This window comes from Ochlerotatus camptorhynchus, unplaced genomic scaffold, assembly GCF_037179485.1.
Source record: "Ochlerotatus camptorhynchus isolate MF236.1 unplaced genomic scaffold, CSIRO-AGI_Acam_v1.1 ptg000213l, whole genome shotgun sequence".
Lineage (NCBI taxonomy): Eukaryota > Metazoa > Arthropoda > Insecta > Diptera > Culicidae > Ochlerotatus > Ochlerotatus camptorhynchus.
Window position 1 is genome coordinate 6819308 of NW_027040703.1, and position 16721 is coordinate 6836028.

At 36.8% G+C, this 16721-nt stretch overlaps 5 protein-coding genes across 5 annotated transcripts in view; 3 read left to right on the forward strand and 2 right to left on the reverse strand.

The window, feature by feature from the left end:
- The first annotated feature begins 3150 nt into the window (after positions 1-3150).
- LOC135703430 (regulator of nonsense transcripts 3B-like) overlaps positions 3151-16721 on the forward strand; it is a 406370-nt gene continuing 392799 nt past the window's right edge. The window contains exon 1 of the mRNA XM_065224662.1: positions 3151-3170. The gene's annotated coding sequence lies outside the window, so the exon portion shown is untranslated. The remainder of the gene's footprint in view (positions 3171-16721) is intronic.
- On the reverse strand, positions 3906-4217 carry LOC135703488 (histone H4). The gene has a single exon (XM_065224734.1). The coding sequence runs from the start codon at positions 4215-4217 to the stop codon at positions 3906-3908; it is 312 nt and encodes a 103-aa protein (XP_065080806.1).
- LOC135703459 (histone H3) lies at positions 4428-4946 on the forward strand. The gene has a single exon (XM_065224713.1). The coding sequence runs from the start codon at positions 4482-4484 to the stop codon at positions 4890-4892; it is 411 nt and encodes a 136-aa protein (XP_065080785.1). The 5' UTR covers positions 4428-4481; the 3' UTR covers positions 4893-4946.
- LOC135703392 (histone H2A-like) lies at positions 6202-6686 on the reverse strand. Its single transcript, XM_065224589.1, has one exon. The coding sequence runs from the start codon at positions 6630-6632 to the stop codon at positions 6258-6260; it is 375 nt and encodes a 124-aa protein (XP_065080661.1). The 5' UTR covers positions 6633-6686; the 3' UTR covers positions 6202-6257.
- Positions 6955-7329, forward strand: LOC135703489 (histone H2B-like). Its single transcript, XM_065224735.1, has one exon. The coding sequence runs from the start codon at positions 6955-6957 to the stop codon at positions 7327-7329; it is 375 nt and encodes a 124-aa protein (XP_065080807.1).

Sequence of the window (16721 nt, forward strand, 5' to 3'; positions counted from 1 at the left end):
GGAGTATTTTCAATGTTCTCACATGTATGCCTCCAGTGTATCCTCTTTGATCTCCGTATTTCCTTATTATAAGTGGTGAGGGATTTCTTATATTGTTCCCACTGTTGTGTTCGTTTAGCCCTATTGAAAAGCTTCCGGGTTTTTTTACGAAGTTTCTGTACTGTAGTGTACGGTTGGTAGTGTAGTACAATGAAATAAACATTTAACAAAATACTTTCAATTGTTGACAACTACTCGCAATATAAATGTAATTTATTAGCAATATGAACATATTTAGTGTTACTACAATAAGTTGACCCCAGTCTGTCTGTAAATGCATAATACATTTATGCGTTATAATAATTTGTAACAATGAAAAACATTTTAAATGATCGGATAGAGCAACAATCAATTACTCGTCATCTATCACTACTATTTCTGGTTTGTCCTCCAACCAACTGCACTGTTTTTTTTGTAATGAGATTGTGACAATCATCATCCATTTTAACTTGCTCCTGTACTCATTTCATTTTATCCTATGGGGTGCAAAAATATGGGGCAAGTTGAAATGCTTTAAATATTTCGGAAAATTAGTGTGACTGAAATTTTGTGTGCAATCACTCTAACTGGCCTTCATATGTACATCACTGGATTAAATTATACAAAATTCATCTTTTTGGGGAAGAACTACTTCCAACTACTTGTTTTAACAGTAAAAAAAAATGCATATAGGTGCTTATTACACTGCGTAGTTCCACGCCAAATGACGAATCGATCAGACGCGACCTTCTCCGATTTGAATGAAACTTTTCATAATTGTTTGTTATGGTCAATCATGTACATTTGAGCTTAAATTTGGCGATTTTGAATCTTGTAAAAAAACTTCAAAATGGCGTATTCAAAACTTTGCAATAAACCATAACACGAAATCGTTATTTCCAATCAAAATGACGTCTGAGACAAAATTGTAGGAAAAATAATGCTTTTCAGAAAAAATATAAAAGATTCACCAAATTAATGTAACTTTTGGTACAAATCCATAAAAGTGTTAAAAACTTTAATAACAGAAAATGACCCTCTTCAATATTTTTGAACCATTTTTATTAAAAAGCATACTCAAAGTTCTATTGTATTGTGAAATTTTCAAGTTGAACACTTAAAAATTGACAAAAATCATGGCATAAATTTAAGACTTGTTGTTTATATGCATTAGTTTTTGTAAGTTTTTTCACAGAAAACAATTTATTAGGTCTAAGCAATCAAATTGTGTGCAACAACATACCAACAAATTGTTTTAACAAAAAGTTAAAACATTTGACTAGAAGTTCTTGTTCTATGATATTTATCAATTTTTAAGTGTCCATTATGAAAAATTCTATTTTTTGTGAAATTTTCATGTTGGACACTTCAAAATTGATAAAAATCATAAAACAACAACTGTTAATTAAATATTTTAACTTTTTGTTTAGACGATTTTTTGGTATATAGTTGAACACAATTTAATTCTTTGGACCTAATAAATTGTTTTCTGTGAGAAAACTTGCAAAAAGTTGTATAAACAAAAAGTTTTAAAGTTTTTCCATGATTTTTGTCAATTTTTAAGTGTCCAACTTGAAAATTTCACAAAAAATAGAACTTTGAGTATGCTTTTTAATAAAAATGGTTCGAAAATATTAAAGAGGGTCATTTCTGTTATTAATGTTTTTAACACTTTTTAGATTTTTTACCAAAAATTTCGTAAATTTTTTTACCATTTATATTTTTTCTGAAAAGCATTTATTTCTTCCTACAACATTGTCTCAGATGTCATTTCGATTTGTTGTGGCGTTTTCGTGGATTTATTGAAATATTTTTAATACGCCATTTTGAAAATTTTTGCATGATTCAAAATGGCTTAATTTCAGCTGAAATGTGAATCATTTTTATTTATATATAAAGTTTTATGCAAATCGGAGAAGGTCAAGTCTGAAAATCATTTTTTTGCTATTTAGCCTGGAACTACTCTGTTCAATCACAGTGATATCACACTTCTGCTAATAGTTACGCCTTTCTTTTCAACTTACCCCGGTGTACCTTATTCAAGCATAAAAAATTATAAGAAAAAATGTTTCACCCTGGCAAAGGTTTTCCGGATTTTCCATGCGGGTTTTTCGTGGATTGCTGAGATGATTTACTTATGCCACGGATACACTTGTATGAGAATCTATGAGCATAAGCATTATTTGTATAATAATTATGAGCACTTAGCATAAACTAGTAATCCTGACCAAGATTACCAATAGATTTTTTTTTTCAAAAACGATTTTTTTTAAGTCAATTTTTGAACCGCACGGCCGATTCCAAAGATCAAAATATAAAATGAAAGGTAATTAAAAATGCTTCTTAGGAGAAATATGATGATAATACTCTAATTGTCTTTTTTGATTTATGTTAGCTATGTATCAATGGAGACGTATGGTAGTCTAGTCGCTAAGGAGTATTGAGTAAAAACCCAAAACTTGATAACTGATAACATCGCTGATTTTTTTAAATTTTGTGTAAAAAAGAGAGAATATCTATTCGTATTACTATGTCCTAAGGATTTCCTATATACATGGAACTGCGAATAGCGTTGGTATCCACAACCTATTTCCACTTATCTCCAACTCTTCCTGGGTCTCTCCTTAAATGATACTGCAAAATAATTTGAATATCCAGCTAATTTGTCAAATCTTACTTAAGGCTCACGCACATTTGTTTCGTTTGCGAAGCGTTGATGCAAATTTGATAGTTAGACAATAGATTGAGCTTTTATTTTGCAGGAACGTATTACAACCGGATCAAATGTGCGTGACACTTTATGCATTGTGCGCCGGCCTTCAACCGTTTGCACTTAGCGAAATGGAATCCTTTTAGATGAATTGGAACAGCATTTCGCTGCTGACCTTATATTTTATTCTAACTGCATAATACTCCAGATAGTGGTCATTTGAATTTCATAGACTTAACAACTAATCAATAATCCAAAAAGGCCAATAATTCGGTCAGCGTCGCATCCTGATTTATCCAAAACTGAATTGAGGCACACCAAATTTTATGCAATTCAACTGTTTATTCCTGTGGTGATGTTTCCTCATAATGTTCAATGATTGGGATATTTTGTGGTTTTGTTCTTGATCTCTCAATGAAAATGTTCTATTCGGAATAAATTTGTAGATGGAAGCATCACAATAGTAAGCGGCTAAATACATAAAAAAAACTGTTCTAATAAAACAACGTAGACAGGACCTTCACCCCTCCCCCCCCCGTAGACAAACGTAGACATTTTTGGAACCCCTCCCTCCCCCCAACCGTCTACGTAGTTTATGGACAGCCCCTATCTGCCTGATATGATATGACCTATACCATACCTATAAAAACTGAAACACATCTAGGCAGAAATTCTATAGTTCAAATTTCATTTTCTAATACAATAAGTCAGAGAACCATCTGGCTATCAAGACAATTGAAAGCACATTTACAATACCTTTCTCTTCAGCGATTCTCTGCTTCAAAGAAGGCATTTTACTTTGGTGCGTTTCCTACACAGTCAGACGTAAATTTTCAGTTTGCAAAAATAAAACAGTCGTCAATGCATTTATAATGTCATTTTGCAGAAGATGATAACATCCTTTTACAAATAAGAGTTTTCATGGTTTTAATTTCAAATTAAATAGACGATAGTAAAGTGATGTTAAAAGCATTATTTTATCCTTGATTTGGTACAAGAAGTAGGCATATTTAGTCAATGAAAGATATGCACACAAATACACCAACACTTCGAAATGTGAATCAGAAGCTGCAAAACTTCAAATAAAACACATGAATTTTCCATCATCAACTCTTCCCTGAAAATGTTTGGTGGCCCTGAAAAGGGCCGTTTTGTTGCCTGGGTTTTTTATGCTGATTTAACCTCCGAAACCGTACAGAGTGCGGCCTTGTCGCTTCAAAGCGTAGACGACGTCCATGGCCGTGACGGTCTTGCGCTTGGCGTGTTCAGTGTACGTGACGGCATCTCGGATCACGTTTTCCAGGAACACCTTGAGCACACCTCGGGTTTCCTCGTAGATGAGGCCGGAGATTCGCTTGACACCTCCACGGCGAGCCAGACGACGGATGGCGGGCTTGGTGATACCCTGGATGTTATCACGAAGAACCTTTCGATGACGCTTGGCACCTCCTTTACCAAGTCCTTTACCGCCCTTGCCACGACCAGTCATTGTAGCTTGATATAATAAACTGTGCTGAACAGATTGAACGAAACGTATGCAGTCTGATACAGCTCGCTGGCTCTTATATACCTTCCAGGCTCTTGTAGGATTTACATTTACATATTGTAGTTTATAGCGAGCTCCTGTCTGTGTATAATCGATTATAATTGATGACAGTACACAGGCAGAAGCTCACTATAAAAGCAATCGTCAGTGAGGTCGTCACCTCATAGACAGTATCTTTTTCGACTTTCAAACATCACCAGCACAATAATGGCCCGTACCAAGCAAACCGCTCGTAAGTCCACCGGAGGAAAGGCTCCTCGTAAGCAGCTGGCCACCAAGGCTGCTCGCAAGAGCGCTCCAGCAACCGGAGGAGTGAAGAAGCCCCATCGCTACCGGCCAGGAACCGTCGCGCTGCGGGAGATTCGTCGTTATCAGAAATCGACCGAACTGCTGATCCGCAAGTTGCCTTTCCAACGTCTGGTCCGTGAAATCGCTCAGGACTTCAAGACCGATCTGCGCTTCCAGAGCTCGGCCGTCATGGCCCTGCAGGAAGCGAGCGAGGCCTATCTGGTCGGTCTGTTCGAAGATACCAACTTGTGCGCCATCCACGCTAAGCGTGTCACGATCATGCCAAAGGACATCCAGCTGGCTCGGCGTATCCGCGGTGAACGTGCTTAATTTAAATATGGCTCCCGAGATCGCATGTCTTTCAACAAAACGGCCCTTTTCAGGGCCACAAATCATATCAGAAAAGAGTATCATTTAGGAACTATATCGCGCTTTGTTTGAAGGTGATTCCTTGAAGCGTCCAACTATGGCCGGTCGTTATAGCTGATATCTAGATAGAGGAAGTTTTTCCCTGCCCGATGGTGTGGTTGATTTGCGTTGGCGAACCTTATCTTTCTAGAAATCATCGAAAGAAGTCATTATTTACAAAAGTTGCTACGCCCTAATTCCAGCTCTATCTAGATATGCCCTATCACTTCAAGTCTTCTAAAGAACAAATCTCGGGCAGTGTTGTGACATCGCTCATGACAATGGACAATTGTGTGCTGCACCGCAGCAAACATGAAGTTCAAGTTTCATTGTTGTACCTTTGTTTTGTGAAAGCTGATATTTGTGCTCTTGAAATTTCGAGGTGATATTGAGAGTTATCAGAAGTAAGGTTTCCGTAGAGATCCACTGCCATTTTTCTATCACGAATACATGAATAGCTCAAAGCAAATGAATTCGGTAAAAGGTTTTAAAGTTTAACGGTTGAGAGTAGGAACACAAAGAGATGCTACATAAAAATTACTCACTTATTCAAGCTAAGAACCACCATCATCTATATAGTATATAATCACCACATGTATGTTGGTTTGAAAGCGGTGATGCTCTTTTAGATATTTTGGCGCGATATCTCAATCCACGTAGAGGTAATAAGCACAAAATATGATAATATTATATAATACCTACACTGTTGTCGTTAGGCTGACATCATTAAATTTAAATTATTAAAAAAAAAACATCTTTCGCTAAGCTGATTTAGATCTACAAAGGATCTAAATCTTAATGGATTACTGTTAAAATATGATTTTAAAAGATAGAATATCAATTCCAGTTCGTTTTGGCTTTATCACTTTTTTTACGTAGACTGCGTCTTACGGGAAGGTAAAACAAAAATCCAAAAATGCGACCGTCACGAAAAGGCGTTAGGTTTGAACGCATATTCCTTTGTGATTTATAAATGAAATTAAAATCCAAATGCACCAACCGATAAGAAATAGCTCTACGATTCTGCTGAAATAAGTATGTTTTAAGCGTGGATACTAAATCGTGCTATTAGAATTTGAATCTTGACAATGTTCAAATGAATACTCTTTGACCTTCAATCAGCCGTTGGACGTGATGGATGTAATAAATCTAACCCACCCTTTTTAAACAGAAAATTGCTTTTACATTCTTATGAAGCAGCAATAAAACAAACTCATTTTCAAATGATTGTAGTCGCCCTTAAAAGGACGGTTTTGTTTGTTTTTCGAGAGCAAATAATTCTGCAACTTAGACCTTCTTCTCGGTCTTCTTGGGCAACAGGACGGCCTGGATGTTTGGCAGGACACCACCCTGAGCGATGGTCACTCCGGAAAGCAGTTTGTTTAACTCCTCGTCGTTACGGATGGCCAACTGCAGGTGGCGTGGAATGATTCTGGTCTTCTTGTTGTCACGGGCCGCGTTTCCTGCCAACTCGAGAACTTCAGCGGCCAGATATTCCATCACGGCAGCCAAATAGACGGGAGCACCGGCTCCAACGCGCTCGGCGTAGTTGCCCTTCCTAAGCAGACGGTGAATACGACCGACTGGGAACTGCAATCCTGACCGGCTCGAGCGGGACTTTGCCTTTCCCTTAACTTTTCCTCCTTTGCCACGGCCAGACATGGTTCGACTTAGGGTAGGGTAGATTGCGGTTTGAAAATGAAACGAGCAGCTGAATGCCGAAATTGTTATGATGTCGTTTTATCTCGTCGATGATGCTGATATACCTGCGCCGAGTAGCGTATTTTGTGTACAAGGAGGGTTCAACCACCTATACAAAGGCGTAGTCAGGTTTCAAACTCTGTCTACGCCTTTGTCACTATATAAAGCAAAATACAGAAAAGAGGACGAGTGTTGGTTGCTATTCTACGAGTATCAAAAGAGACAACCGGCAGTGTTAAAACATATTAGTTATTCCCTACCCAAGTGGACAGCTTTACCAACAATGGCACCGAAAATCAGTGGAAAGGCCGCCAAGAGGTCCGGCATGGCTCAGAAGGTCGTCGTCAAGGGCGAGAAGAAGAAGAGGAGGCAACGCAGGAAGGAAAGCTATGCCATTTACATCTACAAGGTGTTGAAGCAGGTCCACCCTGATACCGGAGTTTCGTCGAAGGCCATGAGCATCATGAACAGCTTCGTCAATGATATTTTCGAACGTATCGCTGCTGCGTCGTCCCGGCTGGCTCAGTACAACAAACGCTCGACGATCACCTCCCGGGAAATCCAAACCGCTGTTCGTCTGCTGCTGCCGGGTGAACTGGCCAAACATGCCGTCTCCGAAGGAACCAAGGCCGTCACCAAGTACACCAGCTCCAAGTAAATTTGCATCACCTATTCAAACAATCGGCCCTTTTGAGGGCCACAAAACGATTCAGTGAAAGAGTTAAATTTGGAAAACAATTTCTTCTTTGTGAAGGGGTTATTGGGTGCTTCGTCAGGGTCAGGGTGCCTTCCATTCATTTTGACTAAAAAAATGTTTTAAGAAATTATGGAATAATAAGACATAATGAAAATATTTTGATTATGTAAACAACAAGAAAAGATTGTTAAGTTTGTGTTTGACACATAATACCTGCCAATTTTGCCACATGAGAGTCGCAATAAGCGATTTTGTAATTTATCTCACCCACTCTTCGCTCTTCACTCTTCGCGAAGAGGCGATCAGAAAAACGCTCATTGTGACTCTGTAAAAGCTAAATTTGCTGGTTTGATGTGTGAAACACAAACTTTACAATCTTTTCTTATTACTTACACATACAAAATATCATCATGATATCTCATTATTCTATAATTTCATAAAACATTTTTTTAGTCAAAATGAATGGAAGGCACCCTGGTCAGGGTTTGTGCACTGTTAATGCCTACGGTTACGGTTGATGATGATGGAATTTAGTTTATTTGCACTAGGAATTTTCAATTAATTAGTCTGTTTGGCTCTTCATCTTAAGTTTGATTGGTAAATTGGTTATTCTAGTTTTAATCTTTCGTTTATCAACTATTAGGTATACACAAAATGCATCTCATGATTTGAGCTCAGACAGGCGTCTCTGAATCTTTCGAGGATGAACATTTTCCATGGTTAAAGTTCAGTGATCGTGCTTATGTTTCAGTTGAAATTTGTCATAAAGACTTTGTCCACGTTACAATTATTAGGTATGTGGAATGATGCAGACGCCGTCCATTTTTGATTGGATGTATAGCATTAGGGTGCTTCATTTAAAAAAAATGTTAGATTTCATATAGGCCGCCCTTCGATTCATAACCCCAAAACACTAGTCTGTGCAAAAAATGTTAAAGATTGATGAAGGTTTAGAGGTCGTGCAAATGGTTTGAAATTTGAATGGGAGTTACTATGGAAGCATTTTAAATTACTCTAACGGAAAAAATAAAATAATATGTGGCTGCTATACTGATGTTGTTACAATCAATTTGGCAGCAATTCAAGGAAGATAGATATGTAAAAAAATGGCAAAATAGGGTGAATTGATAAATAAAACAGCAAAAAAAGTGAAGTAATGAAATTGGGTTGTTAGCGGAATGCTAAATAAAATAGCAAAAAATGTTATCTTCCGTTTAATCCCGCTTAATTAATTTTGGTATCCATAACAGATACGTATTTCGACTACAATGTGCAGTCTTCATCAGTGTTATTTCCACTAAAGAACTTATCAAAATCTAACCCCCTTAAGTACTCAGCCCCTAGGTAAAAAAGTCAAGTTCATGAGTATAAAAATGAAACTACAATGTGTTGAATCGGAATCTTCCTAACTAATAAAAACCAAAGATTTAAGTAAACTAAAGGTGAAAAATCTATACAACTCTCTAATAAGAAAAATCCCAAAGTTAGTATCAGACAACAACACCGATTTCACCACAACAACAACTTGTTGATCATTGTCACGGCAAACCAAATGCTAATTCAACGTTTGGATAACTTGAACCAAAGTTAGAACAGTGTAAGTGAAATTTAATAACTTCCCATAGCAATACGGCAAAATCTCCATACAAACTTCAAACCACTTGCTTGGGAGGTAGGGCAAGTGGTTTAAAGTTGGTATGGAGATTTTGCCTTCATCAAACTTTTGGTTCGAACCTGCCCAACAAACAATCGTCTGTTGAAGAAACGACTTCTTGGCCATTGTATTCAACTGCATGCTTAATAGTACTTGTACTATTTTTAATAATAACTTCGTTCACACAAATCTGGAGAATTGATTCAACCACAATATTGAACTACTTGGTGTTGTATAAGATATGTCGAGAAGTTTTTATTCGACTTATATGAGTTCTAAAAGAGTTTATACGATATTTTTTTTTGATTATTCAGCGTTTATTAGACATCACTGCTTCCTTAAAACAGTGATGCTCTGTATAGGGGGGATGGGGGCAAGAAGTCCATACGGGGGGAGATGGGCCACCGTTCGTTTGGGCAATAATATCTATTAACTCAATCTAATTGTTTTTACAAATTTGTTGAAAATGCTTCTAATATGCATCTCCATGAAAACCGTATCAAAATTCAATTACACGTCTAAGATAATAATGGAAATGTAACATTAGCTCAAAATCTCTAGAATATTATAAGATATGCAGTCAAGAAAACAAGCATTGCATTCACTAAATTACATTTTACTACAGCGAGCAATACACGTAACTGTTGCTAAAAGAACTTATGTTTCTATTTCACATGATTCCTGAATGTTATTTTCTAGTGAAAACCTGTCAAAACGTTAACTTTTACTAGGGTGCTCATATTGCCCCCATATGGTTGTTGATCGGAGCAAAAACTGAAATTTTTCAAACAATAGTTTATTGAGTCTATCATATTTTATCCATATTTTGAACATTGTATATTATCAAACATATTCCAAAGCATGAGCATGATCACTGCTATCATACATTTATGAATGTTTTTCATGTGTTATGATGTGTTTTTCTTAGGGGGATCGTATTGCCCCTATATACCCTACGCTTGATCACATAACATATGTGGAACACGATTATCAAAAATCGACCCGATTTCAGTGATTTCAAGTGGTACACGCTATTTCAAAACTACCCAAATTTGGGTACAATCCACCCAGATCTGTCAAAACTGAACCTACCCAAAAATCGGTAAACTATGTTGGGAGTGACAAGTTGACAAATTAACAACGTCGATCGGATTCTTGTCGATGTTGTTCATTTGTCAACATGGAACTGCCAACACAGTTTACCCATTTTTGGGTAGGTTCAGTTTAGACAGATCTGGGTGGATTCTACCCAAATTTGGGTAGATTTGAAATAGCGTGTATAGAAGGACATCAATCTGTCAAATTGATTATACCAGTTGTAAAATGAGTAAGGGGGTAGTCAATTTTATTAAAATAATTCTATCGCGGTTTATAATTATGTGTCTTCTCAGTACTCCTGAGCTCATCTTTTCATATTTCCTTAGCAAAATACTTTCTTTATTTATAATAATATAGCTAGCTGTAATAAATTCATCATCTTGCTTCGCAATAAAAAAGAAGACATTATTTGCCGATTTTTTATGCGATGATCAGCCATCCAACTATTTAAAGCCCAATTTTGATATCAAAACGTATTGTTTTTTCTGAAATTATGTCTCCAAGTCTACAGGCAAAAAATGTGCGTCCCTCTTTTGCTCATAAACTGACCGCGACTGTGGAATAGTTCTAGCGACGTTTTTCATTTGCCTGTAGACTTCGATACATACTTCAAGTCTCCGCGTACATCGTACGGGTTAGGCAAAAGATGTGCGTCTATCTTTATAAACTGTCGCATTAATGGCCCTTCGCTCATTTTCAACTTCTATTCAATTTTCATACTGCCGTACTCTAACGGAACTATCCACCTACCCTCTTCTAAAGATCATTCTCTAGCTAATAAATTATCACACTAAAGCTTCATGTTAGCATTTCCAACCAACTCTGAAAATCGCTAACTTCGCGTATGAAGTAACATAAAAACACTTTGAATTTGGATGATGTTTTATCATCCAATAGCATCAAGCTTGAGGATGTTCACCACTTCAGAACAATGGCGATGAACTTCTATATAACGCGTGTAAATCGAATCGGGAAACGTATCAATATGGATATTATGATTCTCGTAAACCATTGCCAGGTTTTTGAGGTAGGGCATTGACCCAAAAAATCTCAAAAATTTAACGCACCCCTCAATGTACCCAGTTTTGCGGATTTTCTCAAATGTTATCAACGAATTAGAAATGCAAATGGTGGACGATGAATTCCGCGAGGTGAGAAACATGGATTTTCCAATGGATACAATTTTGAAGATGGTTTTGAATTTTGTAGAGTGGTACTGGCCACCAAACGGTGAATGGCCAAAACGCTTTTCCTTATCTCAGACGAATTGTGCCAACCCTACTAGCATTGCCACACTCCTCAGCGGCAGTTGAAAGGATGTTTTCGTCGATCACCCTAAACAAAACTAAACTGCGTAACAGGATGGATGCAGCTATGATGCAGGGAATCCTAGCGTCCAACGAATATGGAAAAGCCATCAAAATAAAAAAAAGGAATCACTGAAATCATAAAAACAGCTTTTTGACTATTTTCAAGCAACATTAGACTAAATAATAAAATCTGTTCGGTAAGTTCTGATCATTTCTCAGTTATTTTTATTTGAAATAATAGATTTTCCCCTCTTCTAGCCTAACCCACATGCCTATGTTACTTTTTACGTTGTCACCTCAATTCTGATGGTTCGGTACATGGACCTTGAACGGGATTTTTTTTTTTAATTTCGTGATTTTAAACAGCAAAATTCTTTTTAAGTTTTGGCTTACAAATGCTTATTTGTTTAGTTTAGTGTGTGGCGAGCAATTTTATAGCCAAAATACATGTAAGAAATACGAAATCTGCAATGCGGTGATTTTTCTAGAATACAGACAAATACAGACATATTTTTTGACACTCAGACAGATTTTTGAAAAAAACATCTGGCATCCCTGCATCTATTTTGCATGAAGTTCCACATATGTTATGTGGCTTGATTCTCATGTGAAGTAACGTTTAATAAAACATTATTATACATTTATTAAACCATTATTCAACTGTGGGAAAATTATCCCGAAAATAAGAGGGACGGGGACATGGAAGGGTGTGTGTGTTTCTTAAGTGTATTGTATTTATTATTTCTGAAGTGGCTCGCACCACACAGATATTAGAAACTAAAACTTTAAAAAACTGTTAAATACTTACGCATGTCGGTGCATGGGATTCGAACCATGTACCTTGGGACCAGTTTCTTGCCCTGTCATCTGAGCTATCCTAGAATTCATCATATGGGCAACTCAATAGTCAATAAAAGCTTGATTGAAAGTAAAAACCTATCAGCACTCTAGCTCCTTCAAGGCCCTGTGCACGGAAACAAATCCGATTCAATTTTACATGAATAAAAAATCATGAAATGAAAAAACTACGAAAAAGACATGTAAATTTCAGTGCCCTGAGACCGACACATGCAAGCGGCCCTTTTGACAAAAGAATCAGTTAAAAAGGACGAGAAAATAATTTCAATCAAACGCACTTTTCGTCGAGTTGCATGTGTTTCAGTTTCAGGACACTTAATTTTACATGCCATGTTTGTTTACGTTCCATGATTTACGTCAAAGCTGAATTACGTTTCGTGTAAAAATAATAATTTATAAGTGTGCAGTCTGATGTTTTTTTGGTTAAAATTTGAATTTAGCTCATGATTTCAACTCGGATGATTCATGATTTTGGGAATGTTTGCTGCGTTACACAAAAGCTGCTCATGATATCATGAATATCATTCATCTTGCGACTCGTAACCGACAGTATGGGATGAATGAGCCTATCCGCGCCGTGGCTAATGCGTTTAATGATGCTTATGCTTGCTTCGATTTTAATGTACCGTTAACTGTTTTTATCAGAAGAATGTCCTGAATGTATAGATTGACTAAGCATCCTTTTAAACTTAGATTATTCATTAAGACAACCAAAAGTCAGATGAATTAAGATTATAATAAATAAATAAATAAATAAATAAATAAATATTATTCATAGTGTATTTTCATAACATGAAAATACGCTTGTTCATGAAATCATGAGTCATTTGTCTCATTTCGGAGATCGGATATTTTCCCGTGTGGGAATGATTAATTCATTTAAATGAGACCAATGTTGCCTCTTCACCAGGGTGTCACAATATCAGCTTCAATCGACCAAATCGATGCGACGAAGAGACTGCTGGCTTTCTTTTTCTGTTAAAGTCGAACAGCTTCGTAGCATTCTAGAACCTCAGTCGGCGTGCACAAACAAATGTTCAATCGCTTGTCTCTCTTTCTCTCGTCGCTCCATTGGTCTTCCTGTTAGCTTCGGTGAAACGGATGAGCGAAAGAGCGCTCGACTTTGATAGTTTTCTCTTTCATGAAACACATCAACAGAGGCCTATGGATCTAAGATTGGGCCCATCGCTAAATATCTGTTGTTTATCAATTTTATCTAGATGAACGCGTTATTGGGACGTTACTAATGGATATTTTTGGTTGCTTTTGAAAATTTAGTCGATTGCTGAATTTATGTATGGACCCAAATTAGGAACATTTAAGCCGACATTACCTGCATTTCCCCTATATGACGGAAAATGAAATTACACATTTAAATCATTTCTCTCGTGAAAACACTTGAAGATTACACGTAATATGTTTAATTTATCTTCCATCCACATAGGGGAATTTACGTATTCTCGTCAATCTAAGCAGCGTCTGCACTTCTACTAGCATTTTCTCAGCGTCACGCACATATATGATGTGTCTGTTTGTTTACATTCATCTGCTGCTTGCTTCTCTATCCATTCCAATCGACAGAATTTTTCAAAACGTTTTGAAAACGTTTTTACAACGCTCAAAACTTCTCATGTGAGTGTGACTATTGTCGGCAGCCTCTTTTTCTTCGGCAACCTTCCCATTAGAACTGCGTGTTAAACAGCTGTTCTATTATCGGCAACTCGAAATCAACCCCACTTTGTAGTGCGTATGCTTTATTTGAAGAAAAATGTAGCATTACTGGATTGCTCGATCGTTCAAATATAATCAGATTGAAGCTGAAAGGCTAAACAATCGTTTGGACATATTCAGGGAAGTGCGTTGATGGGAAAACATAGTGAAATTAACGTTTAAATTTAGGTTGCCGAAAACAGTCAATGGGTGCCGAAGCCAACATTTACCCTATTTATCTAAAAAAAAAAATTAACGAAAACGGGACATAACGCATTTTAAACAAATTGAAAGAGCGGTGATAGAGTGTTCGTGAAAGGGGATTGAAAGCCATAATGAGGTTTCGTTTAACTAGAAAATCGACATTACTTACATTGAAAGTGATGAGCAAAGTAACGACGAGAAGATCCACAGCCAGCGTTTCCTTCTAAGCGTGCTTCTTTTTCATTATCATTTCTTGCTGATAGTCTAGCTAGGCGTTATAGAAATGAAGCGTTGAACACGTTTGTATGAGAGAAACAAAACTCGAGTTCATTTTAGAGCTTCGAAAATGTAGAGCCCTGCTCTTCACCTCTCCAATTCCAAAAAAAAAGATGCTCGCTTATATTTTAAACTAAATCAATGCATTCATTGTCGTAAGTAATGTGATCGATGATTACTATTTAAATTAATTAGGCGTAGAACACAAATAAAAAAAATTGAGCTTGGAATTGAACTCAAGTGGAACCTCCAAGAGGCATCCCATCATTCGTCCCATCATTAGTTCTATCATTCGTTGAGTCGCAGCGTTGAACCTGACTATTGGCCACGAAAAGGCTTGCCAATGCACATCAAAAATCGACTACATACATCCGAACATTTGTTTATCTCAAATCGACGGAATACATTCCGCGCAACTACCTTTAACCGGACTAGTTCATGTTGATCTTCGTCAAGCTTCGTCTACAATTTGGACTTCTACATCAACACATGTCAAGCTGCCTTCAGATTCAATTGGCTAAACTTGGTGAGTTCGTTCCATTTTGTAAATTTTTATCTTTTCAAACCAGTAACGTTGGGAGATCACCTTTTTGTGATGCGTTACTGGTATAAGATCTACCACCGAACCCTAGTCGTGACAACTTCAAACTAGGGAATCAGGATTTTCCAGTAATCTAAGGTTCAAATTTTAGTCCTAGTTACTTTTTATGACTTGATAAGAGTGACAAGTAGAGCTTCCATCCGTCTGAATCTGAATCCATCTGAAAATCCCGGGATTGTTACATTAATTTAAAAATCCCGCGATCACGTGTACCCCGTGATTTTTTTTTAATTTGAGACTCTTTTACCACTTGAAATCTTTCTTGGAATATCTGTAGCAGAATTTGAATCCAGAAGAACTGCACACAGACATCACTTTTTGTATATGATCGTTGTACAAGAAGCACTCGTGAAAAATACGATCTAGCAGTGAAACAAACCGTGAACATTTTGATTCAATTAGGTTCAGCGTCGTGAGATACCCATCATTCATAGTTGATAGAAAATCATTGAAATGCATTGTTAAGATGGTTGGATGTACGTAGTACTAGTCTCAACTGATGAAAAAGCTTAGTATTTGCAGTTTTTAGAGCCCTTCCTTAGATTAGCGAGCGGAATCTTGTAAAATGCTTACTCCTTCTGGAGGAACTTCTATATGTCACCGACTTCTATTTTGGCTTCCCTAGCTCTCCCTGGTTGTCTTTCTTTACGTTGAAAGGTATGCACTACCTTTACCCGTTAGTATGTAATCTTTGTAATCCTTAAGCACGGCAAAATAGTTTTTACAAATACATTCATGAGAGAAATCATCCACCATAATCATCATGAACTGCACGGACTATTGTGAAATTTGGCTGACAAACAAAATATCACGTCCCATTGAGGAACTTCTTAGATGTCAAGAGGCATTCATTTGATTTTAGAGAATTCATAGAAGTTCGTGGAACTACGTAAAAGTTCAGGAACCATCATAGATATTCAGGATACTTCGTAGAATGAGGAAAATCTTTGAAGTACCGGGAACTTCGAAAAATCCCAGGATTTCCTAGAATATTCTACATATTCAGGGAACTTTATATAGGCTTTGAGTTCATGGAACTGAGTTTAAGTTCAAGAAACTTCTTCTCACCATGCTGTAAAGTACATAATGATGATGCATGGTAATTTTATGTTAAGGTTATCCTCCAAATTGGAGAACAAAGAGGTGCTTAAACCCCGTATGATCGTTATACCCCTTCCTCCCCTACTTCGTTGACATATGAACCAACATTTTGTTCAATATTTAAAGTACCGTCTTCTAACAGGTAAAACAACTGCCTTTTGCGTTATCATACAATGCAATTTTCACTTTCTTCTCTGCTTCAGAAACCCAACTAAAAACTAATGATGGAGCTACTGAAAAAAATTAATGTATTTTTTGGCAATTGTTTTATCCCACAACATGCATAGCGTGTTTGTGTACTATACTGAGGTGCAAATCAACAAAAAAAATGTGTGACGAAATAGTGTCAGTTCCTATTGTATTCGATGTCGATGTCAAATTTAGTGCACATTGATCACAGCAAAATAACTCAACATTTATCAACCCAAGGTAGTTATGTAGGGGAAATTCTGTCAATTCTTAACCATTACATTAAATTTAAATACATTATCTCATGCGTAAGATGAACCGTGGTCTGAATATGCTAACATGAATTGTCGCG